Source organism: Pipistrellus hanaki, assembly GCF_964339955.1.
Source record: "Pipistrellus hanaki genome assembly, chromosome: 17".
NCBI lineage: Eukaryota > Metazoa > Chordata > Mammalia > Chiroptera > Vespertilionidae > Pipistrellus > Pipistrellus hanaki.
Window position 1 is genome coordinate 8,687,405 of NC_140519.1, and position 27,362 is coordinate 8,714,766.

General features: G+C 47.7%; 2 protein-coding genes across 2 annotated transcripts in view; one reads left to right on the forward strand and one right to left on the reverse strand.

Moving 5' to 3' along the window:
• Window positions 1–20,045: 20,045 nt before the first annotated feature.
• Window positions 20,046–27,362, forward strand: part of LRATD2 (LRAT domain containing 2) — a 113,203-nt gene continuing 105,886 nt past the window's right edge. The window contains exons 1-4 of the mRNA XM_084864870.1: window positions 20,046–20,732; window positions 22,938–23,673; window positions 24,225–25,433; window positions 25,979–26,016. Coding sequence (XP_084720996.1) covers window positions 24,333–25,271 — 939 coding nt within the window. The 5' untranslated portion in view covers window positions 20,046–20,732; window positions 22,938–23,673; window positions 24,225–24,332 and the 3' untranslated portion in view covers window positions 25,272–25,433; window positions 25,979–26,016. The remainder of the gene's footprint in view (window positions 20,733–22,937; window positions 23,674–24,224; window positions 25,434–25,978; window positions 26,017–27,362) is intronic.
• Window positions 25,432–25,982, reverse strand: LOC311612113 (small ribosomal subunit protein eS12). The gene has a single exon (XM_084864886.1). It carries the CDS (start codon window positions 25,890–25,892, stop codon window positions 25,494–25,496), a length of 399 nt encoding a protein of 132 aa, XP_084721012.1. The 5' UTR covers window positions 25,893–25,982; the 3' UTR covers window positions 25,432–25,493.

Below are 27,362 nucleotides of genomic sequence, written 5' to 3' on the forward strand. Positions count from 1 at the left end.
CCCTTGACCGGAATCGAACCCGGGACCTTTCAGTCCCCAAGCCGACGCTCTATCCATTGAGCCAAACTGGTCCTGGCACAAGCAGCATGATTTTAAAGTGTTAATTAAGCTTGGCTTTCTCCTATGTCTCAGGGATGCAAGTTCATTACATCAGCATATCCTTCAAATAAAAATACATTGCCCATGAACTTAAAACTTCCTAAGTATGGCTTTGAGTATTTATGCCAGTTCATTCAATAAGTACTTCCTGAAGACAAACTATCCGGGAGGTATTCTGTTTAGTGCTAGTAATGCCAACACAGCTGGTAGAGAGGGGAAGAATGTAGACTTCTGAGTCATATTGGATTCAAATTCTGGCTCTGCCACTTGGACCTTTGAGACCTTAGGTAAAAATGCTGAGGAAAAAATTTTAAATATTTTTTTTATTGATTTAAGATATGAAGGGAGAGGGAGAGAGAGAGATAGAAACATCAATGATGAAAGAGAATGATTGGTTGGCTGCCTCCTGCATGCTCCCTGCTGGGGATTGAGCCACAACTTGGGCATGTGCCCTTGACCAGAATCAAACCTGGTACCCTTCAGTCTGCAGGTCAATGCTCTATCTACTGAGCCAAAGTGGCTAGGGCAAAAATGTTGAAACTTTTGGTGCCTCATTGTCTTCATCCATAAAGTGGGGTAGCTATGCCTCATAGGGCAGGTATGAGGATTTCATTGGTCAGCATGTAGGGAGCAGAGTAACACAGTGTCTGGGACCAAAGAGCTCTACGAAAATGGTTGCTGGTATTCAACCTCAGAGGCTGCCTATGGAGAGAGCACAGCCTAACAGGGATCCCATGGGCCAGTCAGAACACCTTGGTGTGTGAGGTCTTGGATGGTGGTGTGAACACAGTCCCAGGAAGGACAGTCACAGTGAAAGCAGACGGAGGTGGTGATAGTGACTGGGGTGGGGAGAAGGACAGTCATCCGGGTGGAAGGTCAGCAGGAGCCAGTGGAGGAGATGGGAGCCTGCGGGATATTTTCAGAGAAGTTGTGTCACTCACTCCGTGTAGGAGAGTTGGGAAATATTTCTATTTGCTGTTGGTGTTGGTTCAGTAAATTAGAGACTCTTTGGGAACTATCCCTGGTTCCCTATTATTGGTGCATTTATGGGTATTTAAAAGATAGTAGCCCTAGCCCATTTTGCTCATGGATAGAGCTCAGATTGCAGACTTAAGAGCCCTGGATTTGATTCTGGTCAAGGGCACATGCCCAGGTTGTGGCTCAATCCCCCAGTAGGGAGCATGCAGGAGGCAGCTGATCAATGATTCTCTTTCATCATTAATGTTTCTATTTCTCTCTCCCTCTCCTGCCCTCTCTGAAATCAATAAAATATATATATATATATATATATATATATATATATATATATATACATATATATATATATATATTAAAATAGCATATATTTCAAGAAAGAGAATCACTTATTGAGCACCCATAAGTCTTTTGCATGATTTCATTTATTTCAAATAACCCAAGAAAAAATATCTTTATCCCACCTGAACAAGTTAGGAAACTGAGGCTCAGACAGGTGACATAGTTCATCCAGGTTTACACCATCAGTAACAGGTAGAACTGAGGTACAAACCCCACCTTGACTACTGAGTTCCAAGGCTGTGCTTGTCTCCCTGCTTTCCCTGGAGTCTTTCACCTCTGTGGGCCACCTGCCTACTTCCCTCCAGCCAACTTCCTCCATGTCCTTGACCTTGAGGATCATGGTTTATCTACCAGAAGGATCTCTCATTCTCCCATCCTGATCTTCCAAGCTCTTTCTCATTTCAAGCCAGAGAGCCACCCCATCCATAAAATACAGGCCATGAGCAGGACAGGCTACCTTCTTCATGCAAAAAGACTCACACATCTCCTATATTTTTGTTCATCAACAGCCCACTCCTTAGAGATAAGACAGAGAACTTATATAAATGTAAGTAATTGACTTGTTTTTATTCTCACACAGAAAGTTAAGGGTGAAAGAATGACCATGTGGAAGGTCCGTTAACACCAAGACTAAGGACTAACCTATTTCTGAAAGGGCTTCTGATAGTGGGAGCTCATATCATTGTCATACACTCTACATCCCATACGTACTGCATCTTGGCAAGTTGAGTCCCCATTTCCTGTCCCTCCAATAACCCAAAGAACCCGCATTCTTTCTAGAAGCATTCCTTTAGTGATTAGTCACTTAAATCACATTTTCTTCATAATACCATGGGAACATGCTGCCAGAAATGGCAAACAGAAGATGGCAGGGTTGCAGGAAGCAGGATGGGTTGGAAGAAGGACCTGAGCAATCTTTGGGAGAGGAGAAACAAAATTGAATTTTCTTTTTATACCACAGGAAGCATAAGTTCCTTATTACCTGGGATGTAGGGTGGGAACCACATGTATCAACCACCCTCAGCTATTCCAGTTAGGCCCTACTTCATGCACTTAGCCCTAAAACACTAGCAACGCTTTTGATATTGGTTCTAGAAAAGGTGAATACTAACAGTCATAGCTAACGTCCATTTAATGCTTGGTGCCAGGAACTGTGCTGTGCCCTTACTGGAATTTCATCAGTTAATCAGCTCAGCCTCACTGTGAATTGGTTTGTGCTGGATACATTTTGTTCACCCTCACAGCCATCCCCAACCTCTTCTGCTTTGCTCTCTACATCCTGTGAGGCTGGTCTGTACAGGTTCTATCACCTGCTCTTACTCCTTCAGCTTCTTGTTGGGTTTGGCCAATCAGCAGCTCTGGGAGAGCAGGATATGGGATAAAAGGAGGAACGTAAGGTCAGATTCTCCCCCTGTGATGTCATTTCTGGTAGAACAGGTCATGGCTTTTCTCAAAAGCCTTTTCTCAGCACCTCTTCCCCTTTTTGGTTCCTGTCTCCTGCCTCTCCCCTCTTTCCTGCTGTTTTAGGAATAAGTCACAGCTCTGTGCTACTAACCTGGGTTACCTCATGATCTTGAGTGGTTTCCTAAACCTCTTCCACACATTTGTAATTTCTCCCTTTTTAAACAGCCTTGTTTGAATGATCCTAACCTGAGTGTAACACCTATGTCTTATGAGGATCCTGATACATAGGTACTATTATTATTATACCCATTTTACAGACAAGTCTTAGAGAGGAAAGGCCACTTGTTTAAGGCCTCACAGCTAGGTAGTCACAAAACTGGGTTTCAAAACCAGATGTGGCTAAACCCAGAGCCCATGTTCTGAACTGCTCTGTTGTAACAGCATTCCGGACAGTGCAGGCAAGCTGGGAGTCCTGGGCAATGCAGCGGTGAGCAACTCCTCGTGGCAGCATGCAGAGACAAGAAATGCACAGGGAGGGGATATGTACACCTGTCAATCTCCTTATCAGCCAGAGAACTTATGCAAATGAAAGCGGGGTAAAAGATGGACATCCTCGTTGAGCGTGCTGTCCCCTCATCCTGGAATCACCCTATGATATTGAGGCAGGAAGATCTGATAGGGCAGGCAGGCTGTGAGAGGCTGTCAGGTCTCACCCACATTCAAACCCTGCTTGGGAATCACATCCCAAGGCCCCTTCAGCCTTTTTCTAATCTCCTGGCTTAACAGAGAGAGGCTCCCAATGGGACAAAGACTTATTTAAAACAGCTGAAGAGATCAGGGGAGACAATAATTGATTTTATTACTCCAAAAGGAAAATCAGGGCTATTTTTATCCCCAAACACCTAATTCATTCGCAAGAGCCCAGGAGAATTAATAGTGGGAACTAACTGAGACACTGCTTGTATCTGAGCAAGGCTGATCGCTGTGTGCTGGTGTCTGTCTGCACCTCCCCCAGAAGCCGAGTGATCTTTATTTAATGCCTCAGCACTGAGGTTCTCTCTGCAGAGTGAGGAATTTATTATCTCAGGCCTCAGATTAATTGAAGATAATTCTTTAACTCAAATATATTCCATAAATGATTTTCTATAAATTAGAAAGAAGTCTGCTTTCTCGGCCTAAAGCAAAAAGGATTTGAAGCAAGGCCTCTCCACTGCGCCTTCTTCCAAGCAGTTCTGTTACCTCTTGTCTCCACTACACGGAACTGTGTTTTCCGGTCATGTCCTGGACTAGAAAGTGAGGTCCTTGCAGGCTGACCATGCCTCTTTGATCTCTGGGTCCCTGGCACACAGCAGGCACTCAGTACACATTACAGGATGAACAGACACACGGATGTCCCCAGAACACCCTGCAAGGGCTGCCATTGAAATGTATTACGCGATTAGGTTTGACTCATCAGACTCATTTATGAAGGCAGACGCCATGTTTCATTTAATTTATACCTCCCATGTTTGGAACACCATGACTACTAAAAATAAACATGCTTTCTTAGAAAATGGGGCCGGAGGGTATAGCAAGCAGGAAATAAAGCCTCATTTGTTACCCATTGCCCTCCTGCGTATCTGGGAGGTATGTGGCCAGCTCCTCAGGATAGAGTCACAGGATCACACCCACCATGTGGCCAATCATTCCAAAAAGAGCTGTGCTTCACCGGGCGGTGTGGCTCAGTGGTTGAGCACCAACCTATGAACCAGGAGGTCATGATTCAATTCTGGTCTGGGCACATGCCCAGGTTGTGGACTCCATCCCCAGTGTGGGGCGTGCAGAAGACAGCCAATCGATTATTCTTTCTCATCATTGATGTTTCTGTCTGTCTCTCTCCCTCTCTCTTCCTCTCTGAAATTAATAAAAATATATTAACAAAAAAGAAAGAAAGAAAGAAAGAAAGAAAGAAAGAAAGAAAGAAAGAAAGAAAGAAAAAGAAAACTGTGCTTCCATCCTGGATATGCCTTATAGAGGATGAGAGAACAGAAGAGTTTGCTAGTTGAGCTGATCACATCCAAGTTAATTTTAGTCATCCCAGGAGCTCAGGTCAAGTGCTCCCACCTTCATCCCCAGCACCACAAGTGTAGACTAAATAGTTCAAACTGGTTCCTGGCTCTGTAGCCCAATCTTGAAACGGCTTTTGGGATACATATAGTCTCTTTGTGGCTTCTCATGGACCTAAGCACAAGTTGCTCTATTCTTCTCATTTTGGCTTTTCTGTTATATTGACTGAGAAATCTCAGCTTGGGCCCCACCATCTCCCATAAATTCTCATCCTGGACCCTTGGGTATGGGAATCCACCGAGGAGTGTGGGGAGGAAGGAGCATGAATTTGAACTAGATATACGGGGAGCTAGACTGTTTTCATATTCCAAAGTTACAGTCAAGCCTCCTCAGCAATCCTGCTGATTAACACACCCTACTTACCAACAAAGAATCCAAGAAATCACTAAACAATCCCTGGAAGACAAACCAGAAGCTGTTAGCTAAAAGTGTTGACACCAGAATTGCTGGCTCTGGGCGGGCAGGAGGGGTGCCGTGAACTGCCTCAGGGCAGCAAGACAGTCAGGAGCTGGTTGCACCAATTAATGGAGTGCTTCTGAGTAGTCGCTGTGTGCAGGAGACTCTCTGAAATATGCTGCAGCTGCACCTGCTAAGGCTCCTGGGAAGTGGAAGCGAAGGCACTCTCTCCAGCAGCAGGGAGGCAGGACGCATGGCATCGCCATGGCTACCCAGCAGAGCCAGCCTCAAAGCCTTTCAGGAATCTCTGCTATTTGTGCAAATGGGAGAGCACTCCTCAAAGGCCTGCATTCCTACACTCTCAGGTCGCCTCTCTTTACTTCCCTCACTCTATGAAAAAGGTAAGAGAGGACCTTTCCACTCTACCCGTGCTGGGGACCTTCAAGGACTCAGCTGGAAAGCCTCCATCTGGGGCCCCGCACAGTGAGGGGTCCCAACAATTTCCATTCGCCATAAACCCCAGGTATTCACAGGTCACCATGTGGAACGGCATTAGCATGCTCTTAAATTCTTAACAGGATTGGAGGAAAAACTAGACCCTCGGTGATGTGACCGATATGCCAATTAGCATTCAGGTCTCCTTTTTCATTTTTCTGTCTCCCCAGCGTGATCTCCGGGGGAAGTGAGTGACAAGATAATTTAATCACTATGGTATGTTCTCAAGTGGTGAACCCTGACCAGAAGCTACAGCACCCCCTGAGAACTTGTTAGAAATGCAAATTCCCAGGCTCCAGCACAAACCTACTGAGTCAGAAACTCTGGGTGTGTGACTAGCAATAGGTGTTTCCAAAAGCCCTGCAGCTGGTTCCGAAGTAGCCAGTGTTTGAGAGCCTCTGCTTTAGGTTAACTCCTTGCCAGTTTCTGGTGATCAATTCAGCCCTAGCTCCTTGGCTGCCAGGCAACGTTGGTAGGGCCTAGGGGTTGGAATTGAAGAGAACGTGGTATTATATTGTGAATCTCCATATCAGCTATGACATCTTGGGCCAGTTGACTAACCCCTAACTCCCTGGGGTCTAATTTCTTCACAGGTGAATCGGGACACTACCTGTTAGGATTGCGTGAGGGTTCAATGAAATAATATCCACAAAATAAGATTCACAATGAAACAAGATCCAATACAGATACCAAGTCAGGTCAGCGAGCTTTCCTGTCAAATCTGCATCTCAGCTCCGTGGCCACATGTCTGACCAGCAACGAATGTTTGGCACATGCCACCATCTTATTTTCAAAAATAAAAAAGCAGGCTCCCTGGGTCCCATTCAAATCTCCCAAAACCCTTACATGCTCCCTCTTCAGCCATTTGTCAGGATGAAGAGTCCGGCTTATGTCCTACCTGATGCACTGGAATTACTGACGGCCATCACTCCCCAGGGTTGGATCCTGTTTTCCTGTCTGAGTGGGAAGGATGCCCCCTCCTAGGAATTTTCCATCTTCTTTACCTCCAGCATCTTCCTTAGTCAACTTCTTTCTACTGAATCATAAACAACCTCTAACCATATCATAACTCCTTCAAGAGCTCATCACCATGAGAAATGACCTTTCACTCAGAGGAACCAATTCAGAAACCAGGTACAAGACAGATACTTGACCATAGTTGTTGTTTTTTTCTCTTTTAGTTTACTGTTTCAAATAAGGAACCCATATCCATGATTAAAAGAGGCAAACAATATAAAAGTGGATGTTATGCAAAGTTCTGCTCTTCTCTTTCCTACCCCCAGCACTTAGATCTCTATTCAGAGGCAGCCATGCTTACCAGCTTTTGGGTAAACTTCCAAAAATAGTCTATACATGGAAAAATTGAGAAGAAAGCAAGGATGGATGGATAGATAGATAGATATAGATATAGATATGTATTATACAGGTATATGTTTTATATATATATATGTGTATATATATATATATATATATATATATATATATATATATGATCTTTGTTTTCCACAAAATGTAATATATTGTACATATTGTTGGCACCAGGAGTATGAAGCACAGGACAGAAGAATATGAACTAATAAAAGACCTTAGTAATCTGTAATGTCGTAGGTAGAGCAAAGTGAAGGGTTCTGAGGGTATTAGCTGCAATATAAAAGAATCTAATCTTTGGCTATACACAGACACTCTCTTGACTGTATTCATGTGTGCACATATGTCTGCCTTACTCTGCAATAAACACGACCATGCTCATCTTTTATATATATATATTTTATTGATTTTTTTACAGAGAGGGAGAGAAATAGAGTTAGAAACATGGATGAGAGAAAGTCATTGCATGGCCCCCACTGGGGATGTGCCTGCAACCAAGGTACTTACCCTTGATTGGGATCAAAACACAGGACCGCTCAGTCAGCAGGCCAACGCTCTATCCACTGAGCCAAACTGGTTTTGGCATGACCATACTCATCTTTAGAGATCAAAGTTTTTTATCATATGGGCCCTGCTCCTCAGTCCTAGGTTGGACTTCCATGCCCTGTGTTGAACTGCCTCTGGAAGGCCTGGTGCTAGAGACTGGCTTCCTGTTCACTCTTCTCATGCCCTCGTCTGTGTAGCAACATCCCAATATTTTGGAGACTCACACTTGACGTTGTCAAGCCTAAAAAGTCTAGTTTCCTAGCTGCACTCCTCCTCCTGCACTTCTGACTCCCACTGACAGACAGCCTGTGAGATCTTAATTGTACAGATGGGAAAAATGGAGACCAGGCTCAGACTCAGGAAGTTCCCAGAAAAACATGGAAACAATATAGCCTGTACCCTGATCCCTAGCATTCACTAGTCTAATACAGTCATCAGTGTGAACCCTGGCTTCTGTCCATGAAAGTTATGTTTTTTAAAGCCTTAGTTTCAACAACTGGAAAGTGGGATGATAATAACTACATATAGAATAACTATAATTATAAACAATACTAGAGGCGTGGTGCATGAAATTTGTGCACGAATAGCGTCCCTAGGCCTGGCCAGCGATCAGGGCCCATCAGGTTCCCCACCTCCCACATCCCTGCCACCTCACTCCCTCAGCACTCCCTCACCCCCCCAACCACTGGTCACCCGCCCTGTTCTCACTGCCCCCTGGTGGTCAGCACACATCATAGTGAGCAATCGAACTCCCTCCCATTCTCTTGGTCTAACTTAGGGGTGTCGAACTCAATCAGAGAAGGGGCCAAAATCTAAAATCCAGCCTAAATCGCGGGCCGAATGGTTTACTGAACAGTCATAAACTGACAATGTCATAAACTGACAGCGGAGTGCAGTGATGACAGCGCGGTGCAGGCCACATTGCAAGGCCTGGCGGGCTGGATTTGGCCCGCGGGCCTTGTGTTTGACACATGTGGAGACTCTAACTCCAAGGGGAAGGGGACACTTTGCATATTAGCCTTTTATATATATATAGATATGCAGAACACAAAATAGTGTGTATATTACAGAATAATAATAATTTTCAAAAATTTAAGTTGCTTTTCTGTATTTCTTAAGGAGGTTCATCTTCAGTGCTCTGGCTTGCTTTCCTATTTCTATAAACAATATTAACACATATAACTTATGCACATGGGACACAAAGATGATCAAATACTGCCTTTGTTCTCTAGCAGAGGAAGGTGTGACAGACAGACAGTCCCCGGTGCCCCGGTGGACTCCCTTCTGTGGAATGATGTAACAATCTCTGGGAACACAGAACACTTACTCACCTGCTGTTGACAAAATAATGGCTGAGCCAGGTCCAGGGTAGGTGGGACTTCTGGATCTGGACCAAGGCCAATAACAGGCTGAAATGCAAGCACACATTTCCTGGCATATTTCCTCCATTGTGCCCAGGGGTCACAGTTACTCAACACCATCCCAGATTCTCTCCAGAATTTTCCAAATACTAGAGCCAGTGCCATGGCCACTTTCAATTTCAAGCTTCCAGACCCACAAGGACACACCAGTTCCCTCCTCTGCACCTAGGCGTGCCCTTGTACCCTCCATCTTTAACACTAAGTGGCCACGTGACCTCTAGATAAAGTCTCAGAGAAATAAGCCTCAGAGGCTAATTTGTCAAGCATGCAATTCGGCAACAGGACAGGGAATCTTTCCTGACTTGTGCAGATAGGGGCTTACATCACAGCATGAAATTTGTTTACCCTTATCTTAGCACACAAGAACAAATTATCCCACCCTTGTTATAAATCCAGCAGTCAGCGGCTATGGGTGAATTTCCACATACTTGACTTGGCTGGCTGTTCACTTTCGTTTGCAGCCTTTGCCTGGAATCAAACTCACGGAATCATCAGTTTCAATAAAGGATTCACTGGCTTTCATCTGTGGACATAATAGAAGAAAAAAAGAGAAGCTGGAGTCATTGCTACCACAGAAACTTCATCGTCCAGGGTATGTGTCCTGTGTATCCTCTCTCCCAGCTGAATCACAGTGACTCCATCAGCCAGAAAGAGCCACCAGGCCCTGTCCTGGGCAGCCTGGGAAACCAGAACTCAGAGTTCAGGGCCTCTCTTAGACTCACCAAGTTCAGGATGATTAGTGCAAACAGATAATCCCGAGTGGGGTGAGGAACAACTCCAAATGGAATTTAAATGGCCTCAGTCACCATTTAAGTAACTGAGATCAGGTAGAGGAAGGGCAAACCCTGCATACAACTAACACAATTTAACCATCAAAGTAAACATTCTTGTCCTCGATGCCTAGGCCTCAAAGAAAAGGATGAGCTAGGGAATTAAACAAACAAATAAGCAGACAAATCATTAACAGTAACAACAATAGCTACGGAGCCCTCACCTTGTAATGCTAGACTCCCTTGCAGCTATGCTCCATTGACTGCTCACATGTGACCTCACCCACCATCTATATTTTCTCCTTGAAGTGCTCATAATATCCCAGAAAGGGGTGTATTATTCAGACTAGGGAACTGAAGCACTGAGAAGTTAAGTGATTTGCCCAGTGTGGTGCAGATATGAGACAGTGTGTAATTAAAAGAGGTGGCCATCACCATCAAATCAGTATGACATGAAATATTGAAGGGTATTCTAGAAGGAGAAGGAAGAGAAGGAGGAGAAGGAGAAAAAGGAGGAGGAGGAGAAAAAAGCGGAGGAGGAGGAGGAGGAGGAGAAGAAGAAGAAAACAATAAAATGGCAATAAATATACATCTATCAACAATTGAATCTAAAAATCAAAATAAATGAACAAGGAATCTAATGAACAAAATAAACTGATGAATAAAATAGTCATGGAAACATGGAACAGACTGATGAATCTTAGGGGGGAAGGGAGCAGGAAGAGATTAACCAAAGAATTTATGTATAACCCATGGATACAAACTATAGGGTGGTAAAGGCCTGGGATGGGGCAGGACTGGATGGAGGTGAGAAATTGGGGGGTGGGGGAGGAGGAAAGCAGGACATCTGTAATATTCTCAACAATAAAGATTAAAAAAAAAGAAAAGAAAAGAAAAGAAAAAAAATCCTATATAGTAAAAGGCTAATATGCAAATCTATTGAATGGTGGAATGACAGGTCACTATGACATGCACTGACCACCAGTGGGCAGAGACTCAATGCAGCAGCTGTCCCCTGGTTGTCAGTGAGCTCCCACAGGGGGAGCACCAGCACCGTTCAGCCAGAAGCTGGGCCCATGGCTGGTGAGCAAAGTAGCTGTGGCGGGAGCCTTTTCCACCATCAGTTGGTCATCCCCCAAGGGCTTCCGGACTGCAGGAAGATGCAAGCTGGACCGAGGGAAACCCCCTCCCCTCCCAATTTTATGCATCGGGCTCTAGTAAGTAAATATTGTAAAAGTGGTGGTCAGACTTCGGAACCTATGTTCTAAATCAGTGCTTACTAAGCACTAACACACAGGAATCCCCAGTGACCTGGTGAAAATGCAGATTCCAATTCCACTGGTGGGAGGTGGACCTGAGGTGTCCTGAGGCGAGCCCAGCTCCCAGGGAGGCCCACTCTGCCAGCTCCAAGGCCACGCTTGGAGAAGCAAGGGTCAGTCTGACATAGCACCACAAAAAGCAAGGCAAGCACTTCCGAGGGCTTGTTCCCCGGCCACAGGGAAAGGCGAACAAACTGGGAGGGAGCCTCTAGAAAGTGTATAACTATTTGACAATGTTTGTGTCTGACAAATCCAGTAACAATAGTACAAACTGGGGCTTGTCCATCATTTTATTAATTTTTTTTAAAATATATTTTATTGATTTTTTACAGAGAGGAAGGGAGAGAAATAGAGAGCTAGAAACGTTGATGAGAGAGAAACATCGACCAGCTGCCTCTTGCACACCCCCTACCAGGGATGTACCCACAACCAAAGTACATGCACTTGACCAGAATCGAACCTGGGACCTTTCAGTCCACAGACCGACATTCTACAGCTGAGCAAAACCGGTTTCGGCCATTTTATTAATTTGTGGATGTAAGGGGTCACATGGTAACCTGGCAAATTCAAGGAAGACCTGCATGGCAGTCTTACAAACTCTAAAACCTAAAAGTAACCACAAGGATGGTCTGAAATTAAAATTTCAACTAAAAGCAGTTATGGTGGGTAGTCATGTCTTAGGCCGGTATCTTCCCTGACAAGGTCAACTTGTACCTTACTGAGCCTATTGTTTTTTTGTTTGTTTGTTTTGTTTTTGCATCTATGATAGCATACCCTTGAAATGTCAGGGTAGCTTGTAACTTCCCTTTTTTCCCAGATCCTTCAGGGCACAACCAAATGCCCTGGGTGCCAGGACAGATACCACAAATTCTTTCATTGTTTTTGTTATCATGTTAATTGTTGACTGTTAACTATCCTATACTCACCTAAGTAAAAGAGGTATCTATCATTTTACTTTTTATCCAAGCCCAGAGGTTCCTTCCCCCCACTCCCCAACTTTGCTTTCTCCTGCCTCTCCAAACTATCACCAAATGATTTCATGTAACCCACCCACATCTCCTCCTTTGATTGTAATGTTTAGAAATAAGTGAATCACGGCCATTCTTTGGAGCATTATCCCAATCTATTGAGATTCTTCTTCTCGGCAATTCTCAACAGTTTGGCTCAAATGAACTCACAAAAATTCTTTACAGGTTTGGATGTTTTTATGTTAACAATTTTTATTTCATTCTTCCAGTGATTTATACCTATGCTACTTACAAAGGTTGCAGTCCACCAAAAATTGGAAATTATAAACAAAGCAAACAAAACAAACTGCCTGGTCCTTCCCCACAGATCATTTGAAAACCACTTCTCCAAACTTCTACACTGTACTGGCTCCCTAATAGATAGAGAGTCTGGACCCTATGTGTGTGTGTGTGTGTGTCCGTCCATCCCACCGCAAATCCCATTTCGTGTAGGTTCCATTTCCTTATGGTTTTCGGGTGTTCCTGCACACCTAGCCCCACATGCCGATGGGGACTGTCATCCTTAAAACGCCTCAAGTAATGTTCATTCTCATCTGTCCTTCCTATTTTTAAAACCTCTTCCTCATCACGCAACCTCCCTGAGGCTCCCTTTCCTCATTTTTGTTGTTGTTGTGAATCTTCACCCATGGATATTTTTTTCCATTGATTTAGAGAGAATGGACAGGAGGGAGGAATGGGTGGGGTTAAGGAGAGAGAGAGAGAGAGAGAGAGAGAGAGAGAGAGAGAGAGAGAGAGAGAGAGAGATTGAGATTGGTTGCCTCCTGCACATGCTGTGCCCCCAGTCAGGTCCAGGGATCTAACTTGCAAACCAGGTATGTGCCCTTGCCAGGGAATCGAACCTGACACCCTTTGGTGCAAGGAGCCGATGCACTCAACACCTGCCAGGGCTCCCATTCCTCTTTAGAATGAACACCACCCATTGTATGGCAAAGAGGGGTGAGATGATTTATGTAAACCATGCAAAAGACACAAAGCCTGGAACAATCATTGATTGATCAATAAAGAGCAGATACAATTATTATTAGGAAAAATAACTGTAAAACTAAATTCCTGTCAGGCATTCATAGACTCTGTCTGTCAGCCCTGGGGAGAACATTTTCAAGAAAAATGTTTCTGACACTCTGCTAGGCACCGGGAAGGCAAAAATGCTGTGCATCTCTCAACAAAAGCAAATTAAATTATTTTCTTCTTCAATGTCGAGCCGTTGGAGCCCAATTTCCTACCAAAGTCTACATCCACAGTGAAATTTTAATTTAAGCCGCTAAGCAGAACAGTGTCCCGAGGCACTGAGAGGTGTCTGATCATCCAGCAAAAATGTAATTATTTTCATTCTGCTCCAGAAACTCAGGCAGGTGAGTGAACTAACAGTTGAGAGAGATTTCCAGGGACAAAACAAGGCAGGTTTTACCCAACCTTCAGTTAAACAGGAATCCAGTTAACAACCAGGGACCTCCAAGGCAAGCATTCCTGGTGCAGGGCTGTGAGCTTCTGCCCAGCAGCCATTTAGATAATGACTCAGGAGGCAGGAGCCCAGGGGCTATGGACAATGAAAGGGGAAGGGCTGAAGACAATGTGAGTAAAAGTTTATCTAGTCTCTGATAATTTGGGCTGGAATTTGTACTCTGTGGGGGACATTTGCTTGGTGGGAATGGAAATCTTGACCTTGCCAAAAGGGCAGAGGGCTTCGTGCACAGGTTGGCCTTGTAGCGATTCTGTGCGACTCACTGAAATCCAATGTATTTATCTTAGCTGGCGTGTCTCCAGAGATCCACTGACTCAGTCCCCCCCCCATGGTATATGCATTCATTCCTCAAATTAATTAGGTCCCTGGCTGTTTGCTTTCTCTCTCCCTGGGTTATCCTTGTAGAGTTTAGGTTCCTTTTCCCAGTGGGCTTATGTTCCTATCTGTCTGTTTCTGGAATCAGGATGGGTGTGCTAAATTCTAAGAAACATGCCCGAAAGCTTTGGGCTAGCTGCTCTAGGTAAAGTGTGTCCCCTTAGAGGAGGAAGAGGAAAAAGAAACAATTATGACTGCTGTTTTGCCTACCAAGAAGCTCCTTCCTGTTGTTTGTGACATCAATGTGACAAATAATGGAGCACTAAGGTGCCATGTCCAGTGGAGTTTAGATTCAGGTCTGCTCAAGTCCATGATCAGCTGGTTGTTGACTTGCCTGTTGGGGACAAGTCACTCTTGACATTTCACTTTCTCCAGGTATAAAAACAGGTATTGGGATAATAATACAATAGAACCTGCCCTGAGAGGTTATGAAGAGGTCAACCAGGTAATAATTACAACTAGCTAGCACAGTACCTAGCACAGAATAAATCCTTCTACTATCTCAGAGATAAGACCTCACTTTTTACTGGTTTGCAGTGAAGAGTAGCATAATCTGCTAACCCAAAATATGCCCTTTGGCACCAGGATTGTTTAGAGCTGAAGGCAATTAAGAAGCAGAGATAAGAAGCTCTCCTCCCTCTCCTATCTACCTGAAAACAGAACATAAACTTCCTTTGTTATGATTCTCCCTTCCCCAATTCCTAAATTAGGAAGGGGAGAACAACCTTATCATCAGAGGCAAGATGGTCCTGAGCAAACCTTACTAACTAGCCCTTATCTGCCCTTCTTTCCCCTCATACCTGTGGTCTCATAATTTGCTACCACTAGAAGCTCATAGTCCTTTTCTTTTGTCTTGCCACTTCTCTACAAAATTATTATACTTCACTAAAGTGCCATATAAACCCAAGATGCCATATAAGCCCAAATTTTAACCACTCCTTTGATCTACTCATCCGAATGCTCCTGGGTCTATATGCAATGAACAATGAACATGGTAATCAACATCCATTCCGCTTCCCCCCTCCCCCCTTGTTAAACTGTCTGTTCTCAGTCTAATCTGAGGCCCTCAGCCAATGCAATTCAGATAGGTAAAGCAAACACATTTTCCCCCTCTCTCCTATAATAGTGCCTCCGGTTTGCAAAAGCTTGGTAAACACAGTTTACATACTTACACTTTTGGCTCAGCCTTCAAATATTCCTTGTGTGCATCCTCAACTGATTTTAGGACTCTTAAGACAAAGGCCTAATTCTAGACACTCATTAATCCACTACTTCAAAAATGCTTACTGTCCAATTACTTTGTCGTTCCATAGATGCTAGTTGGTGTGATGGGCTGTGAGCTTCCACAGGCTAAGAGTGGGCTTTAGTCCCTTTGTATAGCAATTGAGAAAGATGCTCAATGTGCCTGGCAGGCCAGCTCGAGAAGGCCTAATTTCAGTCTGGGCAAGGAAGGTGCCCACTACCAGGCTTTATCTTACATCTGAGTTTTGGCTCTGCAAATCACCAGCTGTGTGGCGATGGGTGAGACACTTACATTTACTATTCCTCTGCTTTCTCATCTGTAAAGTGAGAAAAATGATAATGCCTACTTTGCTGGTGAGGATTAGATGAGTGAATATACATAAAGTTCTTAGAATGATGCTGGATACACTAAGCACTCAACAAATGTTAGCTGCAAGTCTCATTTATTTGAGTTTATTACTGACTTTATGAATTCTCTGTCCTCTGAGGTGTGGTCCTTAAACTTTAAGTTTCAAAAATCCAATTCTGTCAACAATTTGAGAGTGGACAGACCCAGTCCCCAGAGTCAGATGAGTAACACCAGCTCTCCAGTTTACTGACTGGCAAGAAGAAGTGTAACTCTCGGGCCTCTTTGTATTCTTTATTAGCATGTCTATATGGGCAACAAAATGCCTCTCAGGAGGTTGCTCAGTTGGTGGGGAGTAGAAGGAAGAACATGCTTGATAATATTAATGGTAGGTGTCCTGGCTGTGTGAAAGTCAGCCTCATCTGCCTCCATTGTACTGGAAATTCCTTCTTCACAGTCACCACTCTCAGGCTGTGTAAGGGACTATCTTATTTACTAGAAGGTTCTAAAGAGGCATTACCCTGAAGGTCACTTCAACCTTCCATTTGTTTTTCCTGGAGAGTGACATTCAGTCTTTAGGTATTGTCTTGGGCAGCTCAGGCTGCCATAACATAATACCACAGATGGGATGGCTGGAGGGGGGAGGGGGTGGAGGAAGAGGGGGAGTGTTAAATAACATAAATCTATTATCTCACAGCTCTGGAAGCTACAAGTCCAGGATCAGGGTGCCACCATGGTCGGGTTCTGGTGAGAACCTTCCTCCTGGTTTTAGATGGCCACTTCCTCACTGTGTCCTCACAAGTCAGAGAAAGGAAACTCTGGTGTCTCTTCCTCTTCTTTAGAAGGGCACTAATCCCATCAAGGAGACTGCACCCTCAGGACCTCATCTAAACACATGTCCCGAAGGCCCTGAGCCCAAACCAGAGCCTGAATTAGGGAGAAGCCTGCAACCAAGGTACATGCTCTCGATGGGATTCAAACCCGGGACCCTTTGGTCCACAGACCAACTCTCTACCCACTGAGCCAAACCGGCTAGGGGTGTCACTGCACTCTTGACCTCAAGAGTCCAAGAGGTAATATACTTGAAATAGAGATGCAAGGTATAATGAAAACATAGCTAGAAGAGTTCAGTGCAAATCACATGCGTGATTTATGTTTTTATAATAGTCACATTTAAAAAGTAAAAAGAAAAAGGGAACTATTAAATTTAATAACATATTTTGTTTAACCCAATAGATCTAAAACATTATAATTTCAACATGCAATCAATATGAAAAAAATGAGTAAGATATTTTCCTTTTTTTGTGTTAAGTCTTGGAAGTTGGTGTACATTTTATATTTATGACACATTTCAGTTAAGATGAGCTACATTTCGGTGCTCAATAGCCAAGGGCCTATGTGGGACAGGGCAGAACTACAATTGCTAGATGAACTTAGCTATGTCCCCAAGCCCAACTTCTTAACCCTTCTGAAATTAATTCAACTGCCTATACTGTGCCTGGCATACCACATGTATTCAGTACATTTTATGATTAATTTTCCCATCTGTAAATTGAGAACAACCCTATACATACCATGAGAGCTAGTGTAAGGATGAATAGAGATGACCCATAGAAAGCATTCCATTTTTTCATTTAACTACAGTTTATGGAGCCTACTGATTGTCAAAGCACCATTCCCGGAGGTGGGGAGAGCTCAGTGAACAAAACAAGGATCAGAGTTTATCATCTAAACTCTGATTTCATGGAGCTTATATTTGGGAGATATGATAAACCAAAGTAAAGTAATAAATGATATCAGATATTAAAAGTGATACAGGAGTCCAGTGAGTGATAGAAAAACAGAGCAGAAAGGGGATGTGTGGGAGGACACTTGGAATTTTAAATAGGGTTGTTAGCTCACCAAGGAGCTACCATCTGAGTCAAGATTTAAAGAGCACCCCATGGCCGAAACCAGTTTGGCTCAGTGGATAGAGCGTCTGCCTGTGGACTGAAGGGTCCCGGGTTTGATTCTGGTCAAGGGCATGTACCTTGGTTGCAGGCACATCCCCAGTAGGGGGTGTGCAGGAGGCAGCTGATTGATGATTCTCTCTTGTCAATGTTTCTAACTCTCTCTCTCTTTCTCTTCCTCTCTGTAAAAAATCAATAAAATATATTTAAAAATTTTAAAAATAAAATAAAGTGCACCCGATGAAGGTACCTGAGGGAACAGCAAATGTTAAGGCCTTGAGGGAGAGAAGCATGCCCACCGTGGGGGAAGAACAGCAAGGGCCAGTGTGTCTTGAGGTGTGAGTGAGAAGGTGTCAGAGAGGTAATGGGGGCAGCAGGCCTGTGCCTTGAAGGTTATTTTAGGGACCTCGGCCTTCTCCAAGGAAGACAGGGAGCCAGGGAGGGTATGAGCAGAGAAATGCCTTGGTGTGGCTCAGTCTCATGGGATTGCTAGGAGTGCTGTGCTGTGAATAGACTACAGTGGGGAAGTGCTCCAAGGGGGATGCCTTGGCCTCAGGCCTTAGTGGTTTGGGGAAAGCAGGCAGACACTGACCCACCGGACTTATGCCCCAGGTTCTGAATGGGTGGTCCCACTGATCTGCCCTGTAGAAAGCAGGCTGTGCTGAACAAACGCTGTCCTCCTCCCTCACATGGGAGCACCAGGAGCGCCCAAGGAAAGAGAGGGAGGCTGGGTTTGCTCTGCTGAAGCTTCTCTCGTCATTGGCAGCCTTGTCTCCTCTCTCTCTCTCCCCCTTTTTGCCCAAAACACACCAAAAAAGATTTGTAGAATCTAGATTTTTCCCCCCCTTGAAATCTCTACATTTGGATTTGCAGATGTGCCAATATTTGGATTTGCTGAGCTGTAAATCAAACTGGTCTCTCCCCTGGAACTGCCTGGTGAAATGCATCTTTCATGAGATGCTCAGACTCCCCAGCACAAATCACACTCCGGTTCAACATCAGCCACAGGACGGCAGAGGCCTCCTATAGCAGCCAGCCTCAGGGAGGGACTGGCCTGGTGTTCACCCTCTGGTGAGCCCTCTTCCGGGACCAGACTGAAAGCTGCCTCACAATTCAGCCACAGGATTAATGAATGGGGGAGAGGGGGAAAGGGACAAGGAGAGGGTCCCTTTTCCTTTCCTCTCCTGGTCTCCCCTACCCATGGGACAGTCTAGCCCAGCCTTCTTGAGGCAGCCTGCTCTGGTGATTTGAGGGAAAAAGCCAGTAAGATACAGATGCCAAGGAAAAGGATGCCACTCAGCAGCCTCTGAGCTCCACTCCTTAACCTGAAGTCCTAGGAGTAATCAGCCCAGGTACCTCGCCTACTGTAAAGAGAACATAAAGAAAAGAGAAGATTCCAAGGCAGCTTCCAACAGTTGCGGCCTCTTTTATGGGCTGGCCCAGGTTATGCAGCAGCTGCTCTGCGTATAACCTCGCCTGGAAATCCCCTCCCCTTCCCCCCCAATGTCCCCAGCTCCACATCCCAGAAGCTCTTGGTTTAGGGGAGGCAATGACCTCGATAGGGAGGCACCAGGTGGACAGCCAGCTGTCCCAATTGGCCCAGGGTATGGGTCTTTTAGTGATAAAACCAGGATAGTCCCAAGCAAACCAGGACAAGTTGATCATGGTGCATCTGGAAGACACTCCGGCCGCTAGTCCGAAGAAGGGCTGGTGTCTGGCTGAACCCGCAGGCCGGTGCCCCGGGGCAGTGTGACACAGCACAGAACGGAGCCTTGAAATCAGGCAGATTGGAAACCAGCAAGATTCCTATCTCTGCCCTTTTGTACTCTTATCTGAGAACACAAACACCAGGATAGGTAGGATTTAGTAAGAGGATGGCCCCATCCCAAGGTGTTGCTCCCGTATTAAAACCATCATCTGGCTCTTACATGGTATGTGAATCATTTGAGGCATCTCTACACTGCCTTTAGGATTTACCTAGGTGCTTCCACATACACGGTCTCATTTGAGAATTCACAGTGAGCAGAGAAGTAGCTTCAGTCCCACGTTAGAGATAGGAAAGGAGGCCGGAGTAGAGAAGAGACAGCTCCAAGGTCATGCACTTGGCAAACAGGACTTCAATCTGGGCCATCAGATTCCATCCTGCTACCTCTCAGCTCCTGAAGTCTGGGCAAAACCTCAGCAGCGGGTAACAGATGCAGGTAAGTCTGGGAGTTTCCTGGTGTAAGGGAGGTGTAGAGAGACCTGATTCCCAGCAAACCCACTCAGCAACCTACTGCTGCCATGAACCTGGGGCACAGCTTGGGGACGGGGGCGGAGGGGTGGTGGTGGCACAGGTAGAGTTCTAGATTGCATAATTACACATTTCTGCTGTTGATGCACCTATTGTGTACATTCTTTTTTTAAAAACATTTTTATTGATTTCAGAGAGAAAGGGAGAGAGAGAAACATCAATGATGAGAATCATTGATTGCCTGCCTCCTGCACGCCCCTTACTGGGGATGGAGCCCACAACCTGAGCATGTGCCCTTGACCGGAATCAAACCCAGGACCCTTCAGTCCCCAGGCCGAGGCTCTATCCACTGAGCCAAACTGGCTAGGGTTGTACATTCTTAAACTACCCATCTAAAATGAGATCTCTAGCACATCTGCAGGGTCCACGCCCTTGCCTCTAGGGCAGAAACTTCAATTCTTGACCATTCCCCACTGCCCTGGACAGAAACACTGTGAGTCACCAACTGCCATTCAACACTACTTGTTTTATTGGGTGCATTCTCCCAGGAGGTGTGTGGAACGTGACTCTGGGCTGGTCATGGAGGAGGTGGGGGGATAAAGCCACAGCACAGCCGAGAATTCAAATTCAACTAACACTTCTTTCCCGAGTGGCTGCTCTTGGGAAAAGTACCTTCCGGGGCTTTGTCCTTTGTTTGCCAGGCTCCATCTGTGTGACCTTTCCTGGCTCTCTATGGGAATTTCCTCCTCTCATTCATTCTCCACAGAGCAGCCTGAGTGCCACCTCAAAATCCCAAAGCTTCCCACCTCTCAGCGGCAGTTCCACGAATACAAGGAAGGAATTATTATAGGGGCAGGTAAGTTCTAAAGAATGCTTTAGCCTTCAGCCCTATAGTCATTTGCTGTGACAGGGATGAACTTTGAAAAACTGTTCCTTCAGAGAAGCCAGTCACAAAAGACCACATATTGTACGATTCCATTTATATGACATGTCTTATTGTATGATTCCATTTATATGAATAGTCAAGACATATATGGAGACAAACTAGAGTAGTGGGTGTCTGGGGCAGGTGGGAGAAATGAGGAGTGACTGCTAATGGGTATGGGGTTTCTTTGGGTGATAATGAAAATATTCTAAAATTCTACTGTGATATTTGCACAATTTTGTGAATATACTAAAATTAATTGGATATTATTTAATGTATGTGAGTTGTATTTCAATAAAGTTTAAAAAGGAAAAATAAAAACAGAAGATTTTAACTAAGTCATAAAGAAAAACAACACAAGTTATTTGGAACGCAGTGCTGCTTTGGGCCAAGTCCAAGGTTACTTTACCCAGTTCTAACCTTCCACAGATTTGAGGGATAAGACAGCAAGGCAGTTCCTCTGGGATGACAGCTCCCGCGGACTATTTTGAAGTGGTTTTGTTTATGTTATTTTTCACAGTGTTTGTCCTTATTAGATCTTTACCCCAGAGTGCTGGCTACACACTGTCATACTCCTGTGTCCTAGGGATTCTCTCATCGCCAGTCAGCCTACCCAGTGGCCAAACATAGCTGATGGTAGCAAAGGCTTCCCAGTCTAACAGACCTGGGGGGACTGGCCATTGCCTTCCTAAGCCTCACTCCTCCCTACAGGAGCTCACAGGACAGTGACAAATACCATTCAGATAACGGCAGCCCCCAGAGCACTGTTATCTCAACAGGTGGTGGTGGTGGGTGTGTGTGTGTGTGTGTGTCTCATCTAGTCATGCTTTAAGGCTTGTGGGATCTTACATAAATTTAACGTACACAGAAGTTTCTTTTTCTTTTTTTTGAAAAAATATTTTTATTGATTTCAGAGAGGGAGAGATAGAAACATCACTGATGAGAGAGAATCATTGATCAGCTGCCTCCTGCACGCCCCCCACTGCATGCAACCTGGGCAGGTACCCTAGACCAGAATTGAACTGGGGATCCTTCAGTCCTCTGCTCTATCCACTGAGCCAAACCAGGTAGGGCCCGTTTTCCTTGGGTCTGTTTATGCTGTGATCTTAGACTTGCTGAAGGCCTCACTTCCATTCTAGCCCCACTAATATTGATTATTCGGGCCCAACAGTACATAAGTAGATTGATCCCTGCCCCCAAATGGAAAAGGATCGCAGCAGTGTTAGTATATTGCTGTTTCCACTGGTTGGTACACACACTGAATAAATAATGGTGCTACCTGGAAAAACTTAGTCAAAAGAAGCAGTGATGGAAAACTGAGTAGAGGAGGTCGTGAGTTGCATTCTTAATTACACCACCAATTAGTTAGGGTGGTCCAGTGAATACCTAAGCTTGTCTATTGTGGTCCCTGCACCCCCACTCAGATCCATTATTTTTTTTTTTTCAATTAACAAAGAAAGAATCTTTTAGTGGCCTACATCTTATGTACAAAACACCAACGGGCAGGAAAGGGGGAGAGACGAAATGTCCTCTTGCTCCGGAGGTAATCAGCAACACTCCTCTCATTCTGCAAATCTCTCCCGTCACTTCCTTCTGTAAACCAGCTGGAAGGAAGTATGTCCACCAGGGGCCTCTGCTCATTTGTTCTTAATTTAAGAACTAAGGCAGTTCCCTACATCCTTTCTCCCCTCACCAAAGAAAGAGCTGAATACTTTCTCTCACCACCAGACCAACTAGCGGCTGGACACAAAGGAGGCTGTGAAAGGAACTTTTTGCCAACTTCTAGGGACATCTAATAAACACAGCGCTGGTCCTGGAGGCAAGCCAGGAATGAAGTCTCCCTTTCGCTCTACACTGATTCCTTTCTATGAAATGTTTTCCTCCCCGAAAGTTTCACAGCACTCACTCTGGAAATACCTCTACACTGGCACACTTCTTGAGCTGTTCCACTAAAAAAAAAAAAATCTTCGCTGTGATCATTGGCAGAAATATGTCCTAGGAAAGAAAATACCTCTGTTTGCTTCCTAAGGCCGGTCCCTCCCTGTCCAGGTACTCTGGCAAAGAGAAGGCCAAGGGTGAAAGCAAACAAGCAGCCAACTCTTATTCTCTCTCTCTCTCTCCTCGCTGCACTGGCAGGGGGCGTCAGCCTTCCCCCCGGTTTCCAAAGCCTGCAGCTCAGAAGAATGCGAAATGCGAACCAAGCCCGCAGCGCGGTGCCCACCGCAGGCCCCGCTCCAGGAGGGCGCACGGGGCTCCCCAGCGGCCGGCCAGGCACCTGCGCCCAGGGCGCCAGCCGCGCGGACCGGCGCGCCGGGAGCTCCCTGGCGGGATTTAAAGCGGCCCCGCGTGGGGGCGTGGCCTGGGCGGGGCTCGCGGCCTTGGTGGGCCGGCCGGGGCGGGGGATCCCGGAGGCTCCGCGCCGTGAGGCTGGAAGCACCGGGTTCCGGGAGCGGGCGCCTGTCTCTTTAAGCGCCAGGGGCTGCGCTCCCGCCCGCCCGGGGAGCCCGGAGCCGGATCTGCAATCCCGTCCCTCCCGCTCCGGCGGCGCTTGTTGCTCGCGGGAGCTGCCACCGCCGCCCGGCCGGGTGGCCGAGCGCCTTCTTTCTCCTCCTCCTCGCGCCACACCTCCCCCGGGAGCCGGCACGGCCACCCCAGCAGGAGGTTCGGGGTGAACAGGCATTGCCCCCCCCCCCCCCTCAACCTCCAAGTCCCGGGGCGCTAAGTAGCCGAGGGGGCAAGACATGCGGCTCTCCCCGCCGTCCAGCTCCGCCGCCGCCCGCGCCGGGAGAGGAGGGACCGGGGAGCCCGTACCTGCAAACTCGCCCTAGAAGTCTCGGGGTGCAACCATCCCACGGACTCCACCTCTCGGCGGGTGAGTGTGCGCAGGGAACCCGAGCCAGAGGGCACGCGGGGGGAGGGAGGGAGGGAGGCGGAGGAGGGACCTCCCCAGGTGAGTCCGATCGGTCCCGGGGCTCACCTGCCTGGACTGTGTGTGCTGCGCTCTCCTCGCTCACTTCCCCGGGGAAGGAGGCGTGAGGAGCGAGGGCGGTCTCTGGGGTTCAGTTAGAGCCCTGGGGTGCCAGCGGGGCTGTGCAAGGGGGCGCTGGGGTAAAGTTTTTCTTCCTGACCCCCGCTGCCCGGGCCTGGCAGGTTAGGGCGCAGGCGGAAGCGGGAGGAGCCGCCGAGGCCGTGGACTTTTGCCCGGGCGCGGTGCTGGGCTGGGGGCGGGGCGGCGCTGGAGGTGCCCGGCTTCCTGAAACCAGGACCCGAAACGAGGAGGAAGGAGGGGAGGAGGCTCGCTGACACCGTAGAATGGCTCCTCCAGTGCTGGATCCGAACCTTCCTCCCGCTCCCGCCCCTTAACAAAAGGTCCTTTCCCCGGAGGGCCTCCTCTGGGGCTTCCCTGCCTTACTCTCCCAACAGGTGGTGCCAGCCCCTGCGCGGGCACCCGTGCCCATGAGCCCGGTGGTGGTGGTTTCGCTTTCTCCCCCCATCCCGGCGGCGTGAACGCGTGGTGTCCTCAGCGGCGTGATGGGCAACCAGGTGGAGAAGCTGACCCACCTAAGTTACAAGGAAGTTCCCACGGCCGACCCGACCGGCGTGGACCGGGACGACGGGCCTCGCATCGGGGTCTCCTACATCTTCTCCAACGACGATGAGGAAGCCGCCGAGTCGCAGTCGCCGCCCCAGGGTCCTCCGGAGGGCGGGGGCTCGCCCCAAGGCGATGTGGACGGGCCCCCGCCGCAGCCCTACGACCCCCGGCTGCACGAGGTGGAGTGCTCCGTGTTCTACCGCGACGAGTGCATCTACCAGAAGAGCTTCGCGCCGGGCTCCGCCGCGCTGAGCACCTACACGCCCGAGAACCTGCTCAACAAGTGCAAGCCCGGCGACCTGGTGGAGTTCGTGGCCCAGGCGCAGTACCCGCACTGGGCCGTGTACGTGGGCAACTTCCAGGTGGTGCACCTGCACCGGCTGGAGGTGAGCCACAGCTTCCTGACCGACGCGAGCCAGGGCCGGCGCGGCCGCGTGGTGAACGAGCTGTACCGCTACAAGCCGCTCAGCCCCGCCGCCGTGGTGCGCAACGCGCTGGCGCACGTGGGCGCCAAGGAGCGCGAGCTGAGCTGGCGCAACTCGGAGAGCTTCGCCGCCTGGTGCCGCTACGGCAAGCGCGAGTTCAAGATCGGCGGCGAGCTGCGCATCGGCAAGCAGCCCTACCGCCTGCAGATCCAGCTCGCGGCCCAGCGCAGCCACACGCTCGAGTTCCAGAGCCTGGAGGACCTCATCATGGAGAAGCGGCGCAACGACCAGATCGGGCGCGCCGCGGTGCTGCAGGAGCTGGCCATGCACCTGCACCCGGCCGAGCCAGAAGAGGGCGACGGCGACGCTGCGCGGACTAAGCCGCCTCTCGAGCGCCCCCCTGAGCCCTGCTGGGAGGAGGAGGAGGCGGACCGAGTGGCGGTGGTGCACTGATGGGCTGGCTGGATGCAGATCTGTGAGAGGAAGCTGTTGCCAGCAGCCCGCTGCCCCTTCTCTCCATTCCTCTACCTTCACCTTCTGGGCCCCATCTGGGCTTCTGGGCCGTTTGGAAAATAGAGAGTTGGCGAAAGGCGCAGCCAGCTGTGGCTTGAGCTTGTTATTCTTTTTTTTTTTTTTTTTTTTTTTTTTTGATAAACAAAAGCCAAGTTTATTTGTTCATTTCTTGCATTTGAAGTACTCCTCGATGACATCCTTTGCCTGAGACTCTTTGCCATAGTCCTTAACAACCACGCAACTGCAGCCAACCACTTTACGGGGTTTTCCCTCTCTGTCGATTTTACAGAGGCCTACCCATTCCCCTAGTTTCTTGTTGTCGTCAACCTTGATGAGGTTGATTTGGTGTTCAGCACAAAGAGCCTCCACCAACTTGACGTACATGGGCTCATCACAGTTGGATGCAAGTACACAAAGGTGGGCTTGGCGTTTGTCTAAGGCTTTGGCGGCTTCGCGGATTCCGCGCGCGAGGCCGTCGTGGATGAGGGCGGTCTTCAGCACCTCTTGCAAAGCAGTGTTAACGTCCATTACACCTCCAGCAGCAATGCCTTCCTCGGCCATGGCGGTGGGTTATGGGTAGAGCCGAATCTTGAACGCACCCAAGACTCCGCCTCCGCGCAACTCCGCGGCGGCAGGGAAAGAGCGAGCTTGTTATTCTTGACAGAGGAGGAGGAAGAGGGTGCAGGTAGGAAGAAAACTTTGGTTGGGGGCACGGCTTGCCCACTCTCGCAATCTGTCTTCTTTCTGAGGTGGGGCACATTGTGGACATGCCTGACGCTAAGTCCCTGCTGGACCTGGCTCCAAAATCCACCCTTTTTATGCACACCGGGGTGGAGAGAAGTTCCGAGTACCAAGGCCTGCCATTGCCCCCTACCCTGGGCTTGGAGGATGCCCTGTCCTAAGGCCAGAGTGGGGTTGTGGCCAGCAGAGAGCCCCATATCCTCTGTCCCTGTGGAGCTGTGTGTGGGATCCAGGAGGCTGAGCGGTTTGTTTTACGGGACTCCTGGGATGCAAGCCTGGAGAAACCAGGACCAGCTTCTGGGAGCAACAGACCAAAAACCCAGCAGCTGCCTGTGAAGCGGAACAAAATGTCCAGTAAACTTGGGCTACAAAACAAAGAGTTTGCTACCTCCCTCCTCCCCGGCCCCACGTAATTCATCTCTGGAGCTGGCTGAGCCTCCTACCCCCGCCTGCTCCCCCAGCCACTGCCCGGGTTATAAGTAAATCATTGTCACGGGCCGGCCAGGGGAAGGATTCAATTATGGCTCTGTTTGGCCGCCTTTGTTTCTAGCCTGCGATTGTAGGCATTTACAGCTGTGTTCCTTGTTATCCACGGAGGGAATAGCCTTTTGTGTCTCTGATCTAATTAAACCTGCTCAGGCTGTGTTCACCCGCAGGCCGCACCTGGGATTGGCTGGTGCCCGCCACCCCATAAAGTGTCCACTACAGAAGCAGCCAAACAGGTTTGTCCTGGCAGGAATTAGCCAATCACTCCCACTGAACCCCGTTCCTGAACAAGGAAGGTGACTTTTTTAAAACGTAAGGCTTTCTCATTTTTGTTCTTCTGCTGTTAAAATCTTAGGCCCGAGGCATACTTCAGTGATAAGATATTTATTTTGGCAGCGACACCTGATGCACACCTAGTTCAAAAGTCTTTTTTTATGTGGAAGCGGTCTTCTTGGTGCTGGGAGAGGACACCCCTTCAGAATGCCTTCCCCAGAGAGCTGACGGCAGTCACAAATGCCACGTGGTGTAAGTCAGTGCCAACTCTGGCGACACTCCTAAAGCACTGGTTCCTGATTGTGGGCTCTGTTGGCAGCAGGCTGGCTAATAATACTCGGATCTCCTGCTGAGCGCTGGTTTGCTTTACGATGAGGCTTTAAACATTTTTTTACAACCTGTTCCTTGTGTTCCTGTGAGCTCTTTCATGATGTGTGTCCTGGGCTTCAGAACGCGTCTCTGCTGCACAATGACATGGCTAATGCTGTCTCAGAAGTTGAGCTGAGTTTTTCTTTCCGTTGGGAGTCATTA

What these genes read in the sequence shown, in the direction of transcription:
- LOC311612113 (XM_084864886.1), bottom strand. Translation starts at nt 25,892, where the DNA reads ATGGCCGAGGAAGGCATTGCTGCTGGAGGTGTAATGGACGTTAACACT.